The 16865-nt window shown below is 39.5% G+C and overlaps 2 protein-coding genes across 3 annotated transcripts in view; both read right to left on the bottom strand.

The window, feature by feature from the left end:
* The window catches only part of NME5 (NME/NM23 family member 5), a 36333-nt gene extending 27533 nt beyond the window's left edge, over positions 1–8800 (bottom strand). Inside the window, exons 1-5 of one of the 2 annotated variants that reach the window (XM_004282078.4) lie at positions 8647–8794; positions 8342–8463; positions 8060–8234; positions 1349–1554; positions 583–683 (exon numbers count right to left, since the gene is read on the bottom strand). In XM_004282078.4, coding sequence (XP_004282126.1) covers positions 583–683; positions 1349–1554; positions 8060–8188 — 436 coding nt within the window. In that variant the 5' untranslated portion in view covers positions 8189–8234; positions 8342–8463; positions 8647–8794. Of the gene's footprint in view, positions 1–582; positions 684–1348; positions 1555–8059; positions 8235–8341; positions 8464–8646 lie in introns of both variants that reach the window. The other variant, XM_049707443.1, reaches the window with a different exon arrangement.
* A 263-nt stretch (positions 8801–9063) lies between these two features.
* LOC125963873 (bromodomain-containing protein 8-like) lies at positions 9064–14280 on the bottom strand. Its single transcript, XM_049707444.1, has 4 exons — positions 11611–14280; positions 11444–11512; positions 10028–10205; positions 9064–9458 (listed from the first exon to the last, which is right to left on the bottom strand). The coding sequence occupies exons 1-4, from the start codon at positions 11625–11627 to the stop codon at positions 9408–9410; spliced, it is 315 nt and encodes a 104-aa protein (XP_049563401.1). The 5' UTR covers positions 11628–14280; the 3' UTR covers positions 9064–9407.
* Positions 14281–16865: the final 2585 nt, after the last annotated feature.

The following is a 16865-nucleotide window of genomic DNA, read 5'->3' as shown; positions in this document are numbered from 1 at the left end:
AAAAAATTCAAAATTGCCCAATGCTTAGACTTTTCTTTATAATGAAAATCACCAAAACTCCTTTCTGCTCTAAAAATATTACTGAAAATAAACTAAAAACCTCAGTGCTGCTCCTTATTATACCCACTTATAAAAGGTTTATAACTTTCATAACAGGTTGGAAACAAAAAGAGGGCCTGAGAACTATTAATTTCATAAAACCATGAGTTTGTTAGACAAACAGTAAACTGTTAGAGAAAATGGCAAATCAGTCATAATTTCCAAAGAAGATTCTTTTTCAAGTGTAACAAATTTGACTGATGCATTTAGGGATAACTAAAAGGAATTACAACACAGAAGAAGAAAAACCCAAGAGAAAAGAAAGAAAAAAAAGTAAACTCTTCTCAAAATATTCCCTAGAGGTCACAATTTAGTTCTGAGAAAAATGTTTTCTACTCTTGGCTTCAAGTTAAGTAACTACAATTTGACAATATGACAGAATATACTGGAGAAAAACCCTGTTATCTTCCTTCCCAGCTTCATCTCCAAAATAAAAGAGAAAGCAAACAAGTAGATGCAACTAATTACTCATCTGTAACTCACCTGCAGGAAACATGAATCGCATTTCTCTTTCTGCTGCAGCAAAATCATTACTTCCATGAAGTGCATTCCTTAGCTCATCTGTGCCATAAATTGCCCTTAGACTAAAAGCAAGTTAGAGATGATGACCATCCAATCTGACATACTTTCTTTACTTTTTACATATGCATTCTATTTAGGAATTTTACAGAAGCATCGCCACTTCTCACATATGGAGGTCTTAATCTATTTTGAATTTAAGCATAAATCTATCTACATGAGGGTCAAGTATATTTAAATCTGTGGGAGGGATACACTGGAAAAATAAGAGTTACCTGGGTGAAAAAGAGGTGTTGTTTTGTGACAACTGAAAAAGCAATGCATTTTCAAAGTGCAAGAACTCAATGCCCTCTGGTTTCCAGACATTAATGATAATGCTGAAAATCTGAGTTTCTGGTCCTGCGTTACCAATATTCTATAAAATACCATACCAATTTTCCCATGAAAAATCCTACACCAGTGGCAGTTTAATTCAAGGATGAGAGAAAAATAAGGCTAGTCAACCATAAATCAAAATTCTCTGAGACCTTTTGTGGTATTTGATATTAAAATACACATTTAAGTAGTTAAAACACAAAATGGACCTCCCCCACCCAGCCCTCCACCACCACCAAAAAAAATCAGGTTATTTAGGAAAACTTTCAAATTAAAGGAAATTCCTATTACAATGAAATCAGATTTTTTTTTTCATTTTCATAGTTGGATTCCATTTCTCCCCCAGGAAAGTTACCTGTCTGGGTGTGTCTCCTTAGCTACTAAGCTATTACTTGGTCCCAAGAGTTCTTTCCAGTAAGAGATGGCTTTAAATCTAGCTAATATCATGGCAACAAGTGGTCCAGAACTCATGTAAGCTGTTAAATTGGGGAAAAACATTTTCCCATACTGTTCCACATAAAAGTTACTACAGTGCTCAGGGCTGAGACGCAGTTTTCTTCTCTAAAAGAGAAACAAAATCAACAAAAGCATTATTGACAGTTCAATAATACCTCATTAAGTCATTAATAACTTGAAATTAGTACCAATCTGACCACAAATTTGAGATTTATTTTTGTATTATGAACGAAGGGCAAGATAAGAAAATTAAATGTAGGCTGTAAATAAGAATTATTTAACCTACTTAAGAAAAACTATTCCTGTTGGGCAGCCTCTTTCAACATATGGTATGTTAATGACAAATTCATCATATCTCCTTCTTAAAGTAAAAACACGCCAATCATCAATATTCTGTTAATACATACTTTATATAAAGCAACAAAATTGAAGGGCTTCCCTGGTGGCGCAGTGGTTGAGAGTCCGCCTGCCGATGCAGGGGACACGGGTTCGTGCCCCGGTCCGGGAAGAGCCCACATGCCGCGGAGTGGCTGGGCTCATGAGCCATGGCTGCTGAGCCTGCGCGTCCGGAGCCTGTGCTCCGCAACGGGAGAGGCCACAACAGTGAGAGACCCGCGTACCGCAAAAAAAAAAAAAAAAAGTAACAAAATTGGACTTTAGAATATTCCAAATTCATCTTTCCCTATCTATTTGTGATATTTTCCTATTCATTGTGAAATTTTCCTACATATTTTCCTACATATTTAGAAATAGTACGCAGTATAATGATGCAGTAAACAAGTTTTTCACTTAAACATGAAAGTTGTATATTCTTTATTCTGGTTCTGCCATAAATATGTTGATTCACTATGATCTTAAGAATAATTAGTTAGCATTAAGTTTGTTAATTTGAAAGAATATGAAATGTTTGGGACAAATAAATGTTAATTTTGTTCACAAATGAGAAACTATATGAATTAATTATTAAATTTTAAAAACCATAGAAGCTGAGTCAGTCATTCTTCCAATTAGAAAGCATCACATTTTCCCTAAGAGCAACTCTTTGAGTATATCTCATTTATTTATTTATTTTTGGCTGCGTTCGGTCTTCGTTGCTGCACACGGGCTTTTCTCTAGTTGTGGCAAGAGGGGGTTACTCTTTGTCGCCACGCACGGGCTTCTCATTGCAGTGGCTTCTCTTGTTGAGAAGGCTCTAGGCACATGGGCTTCAGGAGTTGTGGCAGGTGGGCTCAGTAGTTGTGGCTCGCGGGCTCTAGAGTGCAGGCTCAGTAGTTGTGGTGCACGGGCTTAGTTGCTCCGTGGCATGTGGGATCTTCCCAGACCAGGGCTCGAACTCGTGTCCCCTGCATCGGCAGGCGGGTTCTTAACCACTGTGCCACCAGGGAGGTCCCTTGAGTACATTTTTTAAAAAATAACTCCATTACTACTGTTTATCAAATTCACTACAGGTGGATCAGGAGGGAAAGGGCTCAAAATAGAATACAGGGATTCAAAGTAGACATCAAGGAAAACTTGCTGCAGTAAGGATGATGAGACATGGAGATAAATTACTAGGGGAAGGCTAAAAATCTCCAAGATTAAGGCAGATATCTATCTTTCTAAAATGGGTTAGAGGGCTTCCCTGGTGGCGCAGTGGTTAAGAATCTGCCTGCCGATGCAGGAGACATGGGTTTGAGCCCTGGTCTGGGAAGATCCCACATGCCACAGAGCAACGAAGCCCGTGCGCCACAACTACTGAGCCTGCGCTCTAGAGCCCGTGAGCTACAACCACTGAGCCTGTGCTCTAGAGTCCGTGAGCCACAACTACTGAGACTGTGTGCCACAACTACTGAAGCCCACGTGCCTAGAGCCCATGCTCCGCAATGAGAAGCCACTGCAATGAGAAGCCCGTGTACTGCAACAAAGAGTAGCCCCCGCTCGCCGCAACTAAAGAATAGCCCAAGCGCAGCAATGAAGGCCCAATGCAGCCAAAAATAAATAAATAAATAAATAAATTTAACTAACTAAATAAAATAAAATGGGTTAGATTTTCCTGAGAGTACAGTGTGAATTTTACCAAGTGACCTACCTCTTAAAGTCCCTTCCAAAACTATCATGTGTCTTCAAGTTTCAGAAACTTGATAAAATTGCTTGGTTTGTAGAGAGGGATCTAAACTGCCCAGAGCAAGAATCTTGTAGAGATGCTTACTAGGTAAGTCAGCAATGCTATGAACAGGCTCTACTGGACAAACATAACATTCTCACTAGTCAAGGATCAGTTACAGTACTGTAAAAAAAAAAAAAAAAAAAAAGGTGCTGACATCTATTCTCATATTAAAATTCATACAGTCAAGAAATAGAAGAAATTTGAGAAGTTATAACAGTGCCTGATTTAGTATAATCCTTGATTCTATTATTTAAAATTAAGATATGCCAGTATTTGTGATTCTTATGCATATTGATTTGAGTGGTTTTTTTCCTGCACTGTAAGCCCTTATCTGCCATTATACCCCTTAACAAGCAAGGGAAGCTATATTCTGCAGGTATGCTAGCTAATGCAGCGTAATTTTAAAAATTAAGGGCTCATCTTAAACTAAAGTTGATACTGAATCAGTGATTCCATCAGTTGCTTTAAAATTAGATCAGATAAACTATTTTGAAATTTAGATTAATATTTTCACAAAGAGGGAATTCCCTGGCAGTCCAGTGGTTAGGAGTCTGTGCTTTCACTGCCAAGGGCATGGGTTCAATCCCTGGTAGGGGAACTAAGATCCCGCAGCCGCGGCCAAAAAATGAATAGAAATCAACAACAACAAATATTTTCACAAAGAGGAGTTATTAGTTTGTAACACAGGAAAGGCTGCCACCTACTGAAAGAATACATCATATTTTAGGAGTTTTTTCCTAGATGGAACAAGAAAGCCTCAAGTTCAAGGAACTCCCACCTATAATAGAGCCTACTTTTAAAGCATACAATACAAAGGACAAATGATTCCACTGACATGAGACACCTGGAATAGCAAAGTCATAGAGACAGAAAGTAGAATAGTAGTTACCAGGGGTAAGGAGAGGGCTGAACAGGTAGTTAGTGTTTAATGGGTACAGAGTTTCAGTTTGAGATGACGAAAAAGTTCTAGAGATGGATAGTGGTGATGGCTGCACAACAGTGTGAAGGTACTTAATTCCCCTGAAATGTACGCTTAAAAATGGTTAAAAAGGTAAATTTTATGTTGTGTATATTTTATCACAATTAAAACAAAAAAGAAGCATACAATATACCAAGGCGTTCTTTGGTTTGAAACTTCTTGCTGACTAGGGAAAGTGTTAAATATTAGCATTTACACTAAGTTTTTTTTTCTAACACTGTTTTAATTTATAGTTATCATTAACTCCTTAATTATTAAGTTTTTCACTAATTCTTTTCAAAATATGGATTTAAAAGACAAATTGGAAACTTTATATTATTTGTATACTTTGTTTCTTTCTCAAATTAATGAGTAACATACTTACAGGGCTAAAAAATTCAAAGCAATATAAAAAGGTTTATATGAAAAATCTCATTCCCATCCCTGTCCTAACCCAGCCTGTTCTTCCTCGCCCTCAATATGCAACCATTTTTTAATGGTTATTTATCTCCTAGTTTCATTTTGCAAATACCGGCAAACATGTATATTACTTTTTCTCTATCATAGAAAGTAGCTACACATTGTTCTGCATCTTGCTTTTTTCCATAAAAGGACACAGAGAGGTTTATAATTAGTTGCATAGTATTCAATTTGGTGGCTCGCCAGGGTCAATTTAACCAATCTTCTAATGCTGGGTTGTTTTTAATCTTTTGCCTGTAAATAAATAATGCTGCAAAAAATAACCTAGATATAGGTCACTTCATATTAATACATGGGTTATAGGAGAGATTCCCAGAAGAGTACTGCTGGGTTTAAGGGTATATGCATCTGTAATACTGATAGATAACTGCCAGATCCCCTTCCATAGGGGTTATGTCATTTACTTTTATATTCTTGCCAGATGGTATCTCAGCGTCATTTTAATTTGCTTTATTCCTGCTTAGAGATTGAGCATCTTTTCCTATGTTTCAGAAGCATTTGTTTTTTTTTCTGTGACCATCCACATGTACTGCCCATTTTCAACTGAATTTTTATCCTGTTCTAGCAGCTTTTTATATACTAGGGAGATTAGCCTTTGTGATATGAATTACAAATCTTCTTCCCAAGTCTTGTCATTTGTGTTTTGACTTTGCTTATTATGTTTATTTGGCCATGTGCAAGTTTTTTATATTTATACTTTTTTTTTTTTTTTGCGGTACGCGGGCCTCTCACTGTTGTGGCCTCTCCCGTTGCGGAGCACAGGTTCCGGACGCACAGGCTCAGCGGCCATGGCTCACGGACCCAGCCGCTCCACGGCATGTGGCATCTCCCCGGACCGGGGCACGAACCCATGTCCCCTGCATCAGCAGGCGGACTCTCAACCACTGCGCCACCAGGGAAGCCCCTATATTTATACTTTTATCAATCTTTTCCTTTACGGTACCTAGACTTTATTTTTTTTAAAGTAAATTTATTTATTTATTTATGTCTGTGTTGGGTCTTCATTGCTGCACATGGGCTTTCTCTAGCTGCGGCGAGTGGGGGCTATGCTTCGTTGCAGTGCATGGGCTTCTCACTGCGGTGGCTTCTCTTGTTGCGGAGCACAGGCTCTAGGCACACGGACTTCAGTAGTTGTGGCTCGTGGGCTCAGTAGTTGGGGCTCGCGGGCTCTAGAGTGCAGGCTCAGTAGTTGTGTCGCATGGGTTTAGTGGCTCCGCAGCACGTGGGATCTTCCCGGACCAGGGCTCAAACCCATGTCCCCTGCATTGGCAGGTGGATTCTTAACCACTGCGCCACCAGGGAAGCCCAAGTTTTCTCCTTTTTCTATTTTCTAAAAGATTCAATAGGCAATATGACACTGTATATTTATTAGAGAATAAAAAACTGAAATTTCAAATAAGAATGGTAGAGAAAAAAGGAAGATTAAAAATATTCCATTCTAAAGACGCAGACATAGAGAATGGACTTGAGGACATGGGGAGGGGAAAGGGTAAGTTGGGTCGAAGTGAGAGAGTGGCATGGACATATATACACTACCAAATGTAAAACAGATAGCTAGTGGGAAGCAGCTGCATAGCACAGGGAGATCAGCTCAGTGCTCTGTGACCTAGAGGGGTGGGATAGGGAGGATGGGAGAAAGACACAAGAGGGAGGAGATATGGGAATATATGTATATGTATAGCTGATTCACTTTGTTATAAAGCAGACACTAACACACCATTGTAAAGCAATTATACTCCAATAAAGATGTTTAAAAAAAATTCCATTCTATTTAAGTTTTTTTAAATTTGATAATGTTTAACAACACTCTATATTCATTTTCAAAACTACCAACTGCAGAACAAGTATAAGGCTTAAAACATTAAAAGTTTGTAAATAACTGGAAAAAAAAAAACCAACCAAAAAAACACCCAACAGGGGCTTCCCTGGTGGCGCAGTGTTTGAGAGTCCGCCTGCCGATGCAGGGGACACGGGTTCGTGCCCCAGTCTGGGAAGATCCCACATGCCACGGATCGGCTGGGCCCGTGAGCCATGGCCGCTGAGCCTGCGCGTAAAAACACCGAACAGTCAAGAGAAGACCAAGTAAATAGACTGTGGCTCATCTGTACAGAAGAGTATTACACAGAAGTTAGGAAGAATGAGATAGATTCACATGTAATGATCTGGAATGCTATCTGAGGGACTCTGTAAAGGGGGTCAAGGGAAGGGGACTGTCCTACTTTATGGGGGAAAAATGTTTGTAAATGCATAAAAAAAATCCTGGAAGAACAGGAAAGTGTTAAGTGGTTGCCTCTCTCTGGAGTTTAGGACTTGAGCTGGGAGAGGAGAGATGGAAGAAAAAGAAATTTTACTTCTCATTTTATATTCTTTTGAAATGTGAAAAAACTTTTGTAATATTATCACATATAACTTTTATACTTATAAGAATAAACCTAAATTTCATGCTAAATACTAAGGATATAAATGGGCTGACACATTTACATAAACATTTTTAAAAGGTAAAATCAAAGGTAATCTTGGACTTCCCTGGTGGTGCAGTGGTTAAGAATCCGCCTGCCAAGGCAGGGGTCACAGGTTCGAGCCCTGGTCGGGGAAGATCCCACATGCCGCGGAGCATCTAGGCCCGTGCGCCACAACTACTGAGCCTGTGCTCTAGAGCCCACAAGCCACAACTACTGAAGCCTGCGTGCCCAGAGCCCGTGCTCCGCAACAAGAGGAGCCACCGCAATGAGAAGCCCACGCACTGCGACGAAGAGTAGCCCCTGCTCACTGCAACTAGAGAAAGCCCGTGTGCAGCAACAAAGACCCAATGCAGCCCAAAATAAAAATAAATAATAATAAATTAATTTAAAAAAATAAGGTAATCTAAAATAACAGTTTAGGGATATAACCCTATGCCTAAGAAGAGTTTCCAAATATATCTTCTACTTAAGTGAATTTTAAATTCTATTTTAGTTAAAAGCTAAGGAGGAAAAGCCTAATTCACTAGAGAGAAAAAAAACATGATGATCCTGCCCAGAAGTTACCTGAACAATGGTGAATCCAGATCTGAGAATAATATCTTGTATCTCCTCCTCTTTGTCAACAATATCTGGTTTGATAATGGCCAGAGTCTTTTCTACATAGATCTGAGGTGGGGGCATTGATAGCTCCATTCTGGCTTTTCAGTGTACAATTTAAGAGATTCTTGACTGGTATCAACTGTAATGACAGGCACCCCCCACCAACCCAAATTTAATGTAATTGTGACTAAAGAGCATTATCAGGTGCTTAATTTTATTAATTTATAAAGCTGGAAACTGTCATACCTTTTTCAACAAGAAGCGTCTCAATAATACGATTTCTACTCTGCTTCTAAGTCCTGCGGTGGGTTTTCCTAAGCACTTTCATGGAGGTGGAGAGACCAAGGAGCAAGGCGAAAGCCTAGACCCTTGGGACCCAGGAGGAGACTAGGTCTGCAACCCTCCGCGCCGCTCACCGGCCCGCGCCACCCCCCCTCCCCCGCCCCCCGGGGAAGCTTAGCGTCAGGCCCGGTTGGAAAGGAGAATCCCTGACCCTCTGTGGGCTGCACCCCCAGATTCCTTCCGAATCCGACCCTCATCTGGGCACTCACCTCAGCCCGGGCTCCTGGAGAGTCACCACATGTTGTTGCTAGGAGACCGGAAACCCAGCTTAGAGACGGTGGCTGCAGAGGCCCAATTCCAGCAGAGCGCTTGGCAGCCCTTGGCTAGCTCAAGAAAGGGAACCAGCCACAGGCATTTTTATTCCCCTTGCACATCTTAAAAGCAATAGACGTTTTCTAACATTTTCCTCATAATTTATCTTACTTCATCCTCCTAGCCATTCGAAGGACACTTCAATTATCTCCACTTTATAAATGATGAGACAAATCATACACACTTTACCTCGTCCTACCCCAGCCCCTTCCAGACAGTGTATGTAAGAAAACCCACGTTAAATACCTTCCTTATTTCACCAGATAATGCTATCCCCTCTATTCCCAGCTTCTGTAAACATTAAAAGGCAATCTTTGACTTGTGAAATAACATTTATTTAAAGAGCAGTAAAAGAAGTTTCATCTATTTACCTCTAAATTAAGCCTATGAAACAAAGACATGGGCAATATATATGGCATAACCCCAAATCTCAGCTTTCTGTGTTTTCTTTATATTATGTCCACGGGCACCTTTAATTCTTTGGTTGTAAGTTAAGGCATTATTCTTATTGGAAAAGAAAACAGAGAAGTGGTAAACAAGTACTGGGATCTTCTCTAGGTCAGAGTCTCAATGAAAGATCCAAATTCCAGAAAAGTTCAGGGTAGCAGCTCCAAGTTAGCAAAATAGGTTTTCCATCATCCATGGGGCTTGTTAGTTCTCATTCCAGACTATTTAAGACTCTTCTTTCGTCTAACCAAATACTCAGCACCTACAGGGTCAAGGCAGACAACAAGCTATGAATCTTTATGGAGGTTTGAAAGCAGTTTTATTTCTTTCTCCGCAGAGATTCAACTACACTTTTTTTCTTTAAAGTAAGAAGCTGCCCAGAAAAGAAACCCTCAAATGTCTTCTTCTGGCTACCATATCTTACCTTCTATAGATGGGACAATGTGAACATATATTAATACCAACAGGTACAGCAACCAAAAAATGGACAGTGACTCCAGCCTCTGGTTTGCATGTTCAGCCCTCTGACTTGAGGCTCTGGAAGCAGATGCGCCCATTATTTATCTATCCCCAGGTCTCTTAAGAGCTCTTCACTGCTGCCTGCCTTCCTAGACTATTTTATTTCACTATCTATTAAAGCTGGTCCCACAGAGGCTCAGAGTTTTCCAAACCAGCAGGTACAATGTCAGTCCGCCAGGTCCTTGAATCACCTCTGAACATAAACTCTGGGAACGCAAGGTCACTTCAACACCACCCTTATTCTCACAGACTTTCTAAAATCAGATTCCAGAAACTACATTCCTTTTTCTTGCAGCTCTCTACCTACAGTACCTGAATCTGTTCCAAGACTTCTCGCTGCATCTCCACAGCCATACGGTACACCTGATGATCAGAGTCATTGTACATCACAGCATTCTGGAACATCAGCATCAGGTCCCTCTGGAACTGAGCCACGGTGCGAATACGTCCCTTAGACAGGTTCCTTTTCAGGCTAGTTAAGTCCATGGGTCTACAGGTGGCCAAGAGAAACCAGAGGAAATCAAACCTTCATGTGGAACATGTGGTGACCTAACATGCTCTCCTGAAGAACTAACCAGCTCTTAATGAAAACAGTAGTAAAGATAACAATCCCCATCAGATAATAAAATAGCAATAGCAGCTAACATACGACTGCTTACAATAAGCCAAGTGCTATGCTAGATACTTTCTATATGAACTCACTTGATCCTCTCAATAAACCTATATGGTAGGTACCATTGTCACAATTGGCAATGAGGAAACTGAAATCAAAGAAGTTAGGTACTTGCCCAAAGTCACACAGCTTAGTTTCCAATTCAGAAACAGCCTGACTCCAGAGCCCACAGGCTCAGCCATTTCACTTTACAATTGGAGGTATCAAAGTTATAAAGAGCTCCAATGATCAGTTTGTCACAGGGTAGTTACTGACCGATTGTTTACAATGTGTAGTCATATACTACGTATTTAATCAACTGTTTTTACTGTATCATCAAAAGCTCAGAGGTTTTTTTTCTTCTTTCATGGAGATGAAAAGAGAATCAAGTGAATATTAAGGTAAATATTATATAATGCAACACAGAGAGTGGGTATATAAAAGGCGGCACAGCAGCGTAGAAAGAGGACTGAACTGGGAGGTAAGACTCTGGGGTTTAGTTCTAGCTCTGCTATTCACTGTTGATCACAGACAAGTCATGACCACCTCTGAGTCTTAGTTTCCTCATCTACAGAATTAAGGAGTCTGTCTCCAAAGGTTCTTTTCTGATCTTTTATACACTACTAACACACACTGGTTTATGACAGCATTTTAGATGAACTATGCTATAAAAATCCAAAATACTGCAATCAACCAGTGTTTATAACATCCATTTGGATTACCATCTTTGCCTTAGCATACCTATAACTGCCTGAATGAATACAGTGTTCCTTTTAAAGTTTTGCTCTGAAATAACAGTGCCAAAAACTACCAAAGGCAAATGTAAGATTATAATAAATGGATCATACTACTTAAAAGTCAATACTGATAAAAGCCTCTTTATCCTTTTGTTCCCTATATTCTCAAATGAGGACTGAGCTTACCTTACAAAACTTTATAAACTTGTTCAGCTGTAAAATATATCTTGAGCTTAAGTAATGTAAATGAAATAAAGAAATAATCTAACAGATGTGAAATAAAGTATGAAAAGACAGATATAAAAGCAACCAACCTTTCTTGACCCCATTTCCACTGACCTTTTCACCACATCCTTGTATCCTGGGGCCTGCCTTTCTGACACAGGCTTCAGAAACAGACTGCTGAACCTGTTAAGGGACAAACCCAGAGAGGATGAAGAAACCCTGGAAAGTCACCCTAAATGAGAAGTGTGGCTGTGAATACCAAGAGTGGCTTGGAGTCCTACCTGTGACTGGCTATCATCTTCCAGACTGGCAGGAGAGTCTTCTTAAATAGCAAGTGATCCTGAACAGGGTCACTATGGCCTAGATCAGACCTATAGGATAAAGCAGAGCAGAAAACAAACAGTAACTTCACAAATGGTATTCTGTTCCCCCTAGATGCTTGATAAGGTTTCCTCAACACATAGTGCTCCTAGTTAACATCTGAAGGAAATAACACCACAGGAATGAAAACATGCTTTCACAAAGGACCCCAGACTCTATAAATATTCTCTTACTGATCAGTATTATCAAATGAAGTGGTTAAATTCTTGTAAAGTGTACTAAAAATAGGCAACTGCCTTTGCCTTTTGGAATCTTGCTGATTTGCCCTTTAGCACCTGTGACTTTAAAGAACTGGTCTATAAAAGTAGTCTTTGTTCACTGATGTCTCCCAAGTTCCTGGTACATACTAGGTGCTCAAATAAGTATTTGATAAATGAATCTGGTCCTGTTTTTTTATGCAGAAATATGCCACATTAAGAAGTATATCTCCCATACTTCCAGAGGAAAAAATACTTGGTTTCATATCCCAAGGAATTCTCTTACACTTCATCTGAATGCTATGCAATTTAAATACTTTTCCTTTTCACTCTCCTCTGTATAGTAATCTTTAAAATACCAAGAAAAATCCATTTCTCCTCATGGTCCTTCCTTCTCTGGGCTAAACTGCCTAATTTATTTAGTTTTTCTTTAGAGGTGCAACTGCTCAATGTTTTATTTCATTTTATAATTTTCCCAGTTGGCAAGTTTTCTATTTACCCCAAAGTTAAACATCATGTTACACTTCACACTTTATACACTGCATTATTCTCTCTAAATAGGCTCTCTTCACACCTAAGGTTTCACACCCTCATTTTGCTTTATGTACCACATTGTGTGCATCCATTTGAGCACAACTCATACCTTATCATTCTCCAATTTGAACAGCTCCACGTAACTATTCATTTTCATGATGCACTATCTCACCTGTATCTAAGTTACATACCACAAAAATCAATTTTTCCTTAAGCCCAGAACCCTATAAGAACAAGGGACTTAAAGCCCAAAGCAAACCTCTTCCTTTGTCTCTGATCAGTCAGTCAGAATAAACAATAGGTCCTTGGTACTGATGCAATTTTGTTCATATAGCCACAGAACAGGTATTTATTGTTTCCATTATGTGAAAGGTACTACAATAGGTTTTGTAACTTCATAATCAATCACCTTTGCAATATTTTAAGAAACAATCCCTTGCTTACCTTTATTTCCATCTATTTGGAAATGCATGCCAAGCAACTACAAGTGAAAGTGTGGGAGTGGAAAGGATATGCACTTAGACTGGTACTCCAAAGGTTCTACTTTACTCCTGAGAGTCAGTACAGACTAAGGAAGAAGCCAGAAAAGAGGGGCCTAGGGAATGTCTATCTTTCAAAGTAGTTTTAAGGTTCCCTAGTAGCACAAATAGCACAAGAACTCAAATGCCTATCTCCCCTTAAGCGATCTAGCCAAGCAGACTCAATTACTAATATCTACTGCTTTCTAATAAAGATTTCATGTTTAACCTAAATTCTAAGATAAGAGTGTGGTGTTTGCGTTTCAAGATGCTGAAATGTCATGAGATAAAACATCCCAGATTATTAAAGATTTCCCGTTTTGGGGATAGTCATCATATGCCATCTGCTCATACTCACAAACGGAGTTATAGAAAAGCAAAGGAAGCAATTCTTCAACAAGCTAGGTTTTTAGCTGCATTCTATTTGTGTAACAAAAATTTGTAATCTGCTATTTACAAAAATATATATGCATGGTTCAGTTGTATACCTTAAACAAAAGAAGGCTAAAATAATTACTGGTTTGCCTCCCCACAGATAATGTGGGTGGATCTGGGATACATCAAAGAAAAAAAAACAGTTCATACTATCTTCTCTCAAAACTTAGACACAAAACTAGGCCCAGAAAATGAACTATTTGTTACATAACAAAAATAACTTTGTTTTTCTGATTTAAAAAGAAATTCACTTTACTGAAAAAAATTAAGATTCTAAAATGTGACCTCTGGCCCCATAGTTATTTATGTTAAAATCAGATAATTATATAAACAATTTCCCAAGATGTGTGAAAAAGGAACAAGGGCGATAATAACTTAAAAATAATTTTTAATTTCAAGTTAGTAGGAGATGTTTTAGTATTTTTAAAAGTATAGTTTGTATAATAGTAGACTTGAGTGACAATCTGACTCAGCAACGTTTCCTGAATAAATACAGAGAAAAGGATTACTTATGAAAGAGATTCTTAATGTTGATAAAACAGTCTTGTTTTATAAGATGAAAGCATATAGACTGCTATTTATACAGTAAAATTATATTTAATTATATTACTAGTGTTTTCGAGCTCTAATTCTCTACTTTTCAATTTACAAAAGTAATCAATGTCCGTGGCAACAAATTCAAGTAGGCGTAAACAGATGTAAAAGTATTAATCCTAACAACATGGGATAAAAGTCTATACTTACAGCTTTGAGGAGGTAGCATGGCTGAAAAGGATATCCACCAGAGGAGTCTCCTGGATGCTGAAGCTATCATCACACTCACCTGAAGAACGCTGGTCTTCCATCTCTGACACATACCCTTCACTCTGGTCCTGCTCTTTGGATTCTTGCTGAACCTCCCCCTGGGAATGCCAGGAAACAAAGGAAAGTTTAGAAAGAGATTTACTGTCTTCAAGGTAATTTTTCTTGCATGGGGTAAATGAAGGCTGATCTTAAGGTAAGAATAGGCCAGTTATATAAAGCTATAGAATAAGTTGGAGAAAGGTGACTTAACTAGACCTAAGACAAAGAATTCTTAGAGAACTCTGACTCTGTATCCCAAGAAAAAATGAAAAAGCAATATACTCTATTATAGATAGATGTTGTTTTCTTTTAAAACTGTCATTATTACTTGTGGCCCTGGAGCTAACTAGTCTAGCTGGCCAGATAATATTAATGATAATGGTATTCTAAATTTTACTGATTGCTTACTATGAGCCAGGGACTATGCTAAGTGCTGCACGTGAATTATCTCATTTAAAACTCACAGTACACCTGTAAGGTAGAGCACTATTATTCCATTTCAGCAGAGAAAACTGAGGTTCTAAAATGTTCACTAGGGCTTCCCTGGTGGCGCAGTGGTTGAGAGTCCGCCTGCCGATGCAGGGGACACGGGTTCATGCCCCGGTCCGTGAGGATCCCACAAGCCGCGGAGCGGCTGGGCCCGTGAGCCATGGCCGATGGGCCTGCACGTCTGGAGCCTGTGCTCCACAACAGGAGAGGCCACAACAGTGAGAGGCCCACATACCACAAAAAAAAAAAAAAAGTTCACTAACCTGCCTAAGCCTACACAGCTAACTGATGCTAAAACCAGGATTTAGACCCAGGTAACTGAACTCTCTGGAGTTAGCCTATGTTCTCTAACCATTCTGCCTGCCTCTTTGTGCAGAGGACTGATCAGACAGCTGGTTTAAGTTATTCACTTACCTCTTCACTCGCTGTGGGTTGTTCCTGAAGTGCCCAAATATCTGAGGGAGGTGGAGCCACCTCTGGCCTTCCATTTTCTCCCAGTAATGACTTCTCAGTTACCAAGGGGTCTACCTTGGCTGAAAGCTCTTCAGGCTCTTTGCAGGGCTCCCCCTCTCCTTCAGTAGCTTCAATTCCCCTCGCCTCTTGTTGTCTGGTGCCAGATGAAGGGCAGCAGCCTTCACCTGATTCTTTTTTGCTAATGCACAACGGCTCCATTAAATAGACTACCTGCAATCATAGTTTACTGTTAGATGTATAAGAACACCAGTGGAAATCATCATCTACATATCAATAATGCCACATCATAACACTACTACCACTGTGACTAAGTTTGAGATGGTAAGGGTTAATTGATTCATTCAGTCATTTTAAATTTATCAAATATCTTATATACACAGGTACTGGGCTAATTGGTTGGGACCTAACAGTAAACAAGATAGACATGATTCTTGCCTCAAGGAGCTTATGTTCTAATTTTTCACCTCAAGTGTCAACTCAAATCAACTGGTAACGACTGTCTAAAAAACTGCTGAAAACTTTGTCTGCCACAAACAATGCAGATAGAATTGGCAATATGTGAACAACTGGCAAGACCAGATTCTTGCTGGTCTTGACCTAGGTTCTACTGAATATGTAGAGTTGCCACATAAATATAAACTCTCTGTCCAACTCTTTATTTCTGGTCCTCAGCCCTTCACTAGGGAAATACGAACACTGCAAAATATTGCCTGGAAGTCTTAACATTATAAGCTTCAAGGGGAGTTTGGGCAAGTGTCACCTCCCATGACTCTGAAAGAATGAATTACAAGGATACTCCTAAAGACAGGCCTATATACAGAAATCCCACTTCCTCTGATCAGGCTCCTAATGACTGGGATCTTAGAACATTCAGTCAAAAAGTACATATTTGGCACATGTTTTGTATCAGCACCAAGTGCTGGAGACACAGAAATGAACTCAGTTCCCGCCTATGTGGACCTTATATTTTAGTAAACAATAATGAGAGCGGTAGATATATGGGTAAACATTCTCTTAGGAAGTTGAGATTCTTCCCACCTTTGGAAATAATGGCTCCCCATTACCTCAGAGATAAAGTGGAGGAGGTTCTGGCGGCTGACTTGCTCCGCCTCTTCCTGAGATTCCTCACTGCCACCATCCCCCACAAGCAGCTCACGAGGTTCTCTCCCTGGGCTGCTTTCCTCTAGTTCCTCAGCCCCTGGCTCCTCAGTTTCCCTCCAGCTGCCCAAATCAAGATCCAAACTGGAGTCCCATGAGCTGAAGAGTGACCTGCAATCGTTGCTCAACTCAGAGTCATTGGGATAGTCTTGTTCAGAATCCAACCAAACCCATTCATGCCTCATCTGTAAATACACAGAAAAAAATGCATTAAATTCACTCAAATCAGTATTCCTAAGGCATTTCCATCTCCCAATTTTGGTAGAAAGATAAGGGGTCAGAAATTTTTTTCGACTCAACATTAGGAAGAGTAAAAACTAGCTGAAGGGAGACATCAAGAGAAAAAGTGATCCGTCATTGGGAATAAAGAAAAAGCCCTATGTCAAGCAGTATAATAGAATTATCACCCAATAATTATTTGTTGTTAGATTTCCTCATACTCTAAAAGAGAAAAAACTGGAGCACTGCTAGCTGAAATGAATGCCTCTATCCCAAACCACCCTTAAA

This window comes from Orcinus orca, chromosome 3 (assembly GCF_937001465.1).
Source record: "Orcinus orca chromosome 3, mOrcOrc1.1, whole genome shotgun sequence".
NCBI lineage: Eukaryota > Metazoa > Chordata > Mammalia > Artiodactyla > Delphinidae > Orcinus > Orcinus orca.
The sequence above is the reverse complement of the archived record's forward strand: the minus strand, read 5'-3'. Positions and strand labels throughout refer to the sequence as shown.

Bases quoted from the DNA above. Each gene is read 5' to 3' on its own strand.
- LOC125963873 (XM_049707444.1), bottom strand. The intron at 10,206-11,443 runs GTCAGTGGAAAT...GGCCACCTGTAG, and splicing joins TACAAGGATGTGGTGAAAAG to ACCCATGGACTTAACTAGCC. The intron at 9,459-10,027 runs GTACTGTAGGTA...TTGACCCTGTAG, and splicing joins AAGTCTTGGAACAGATTCAG to GTGCTGAGTATTTGGTTAGA.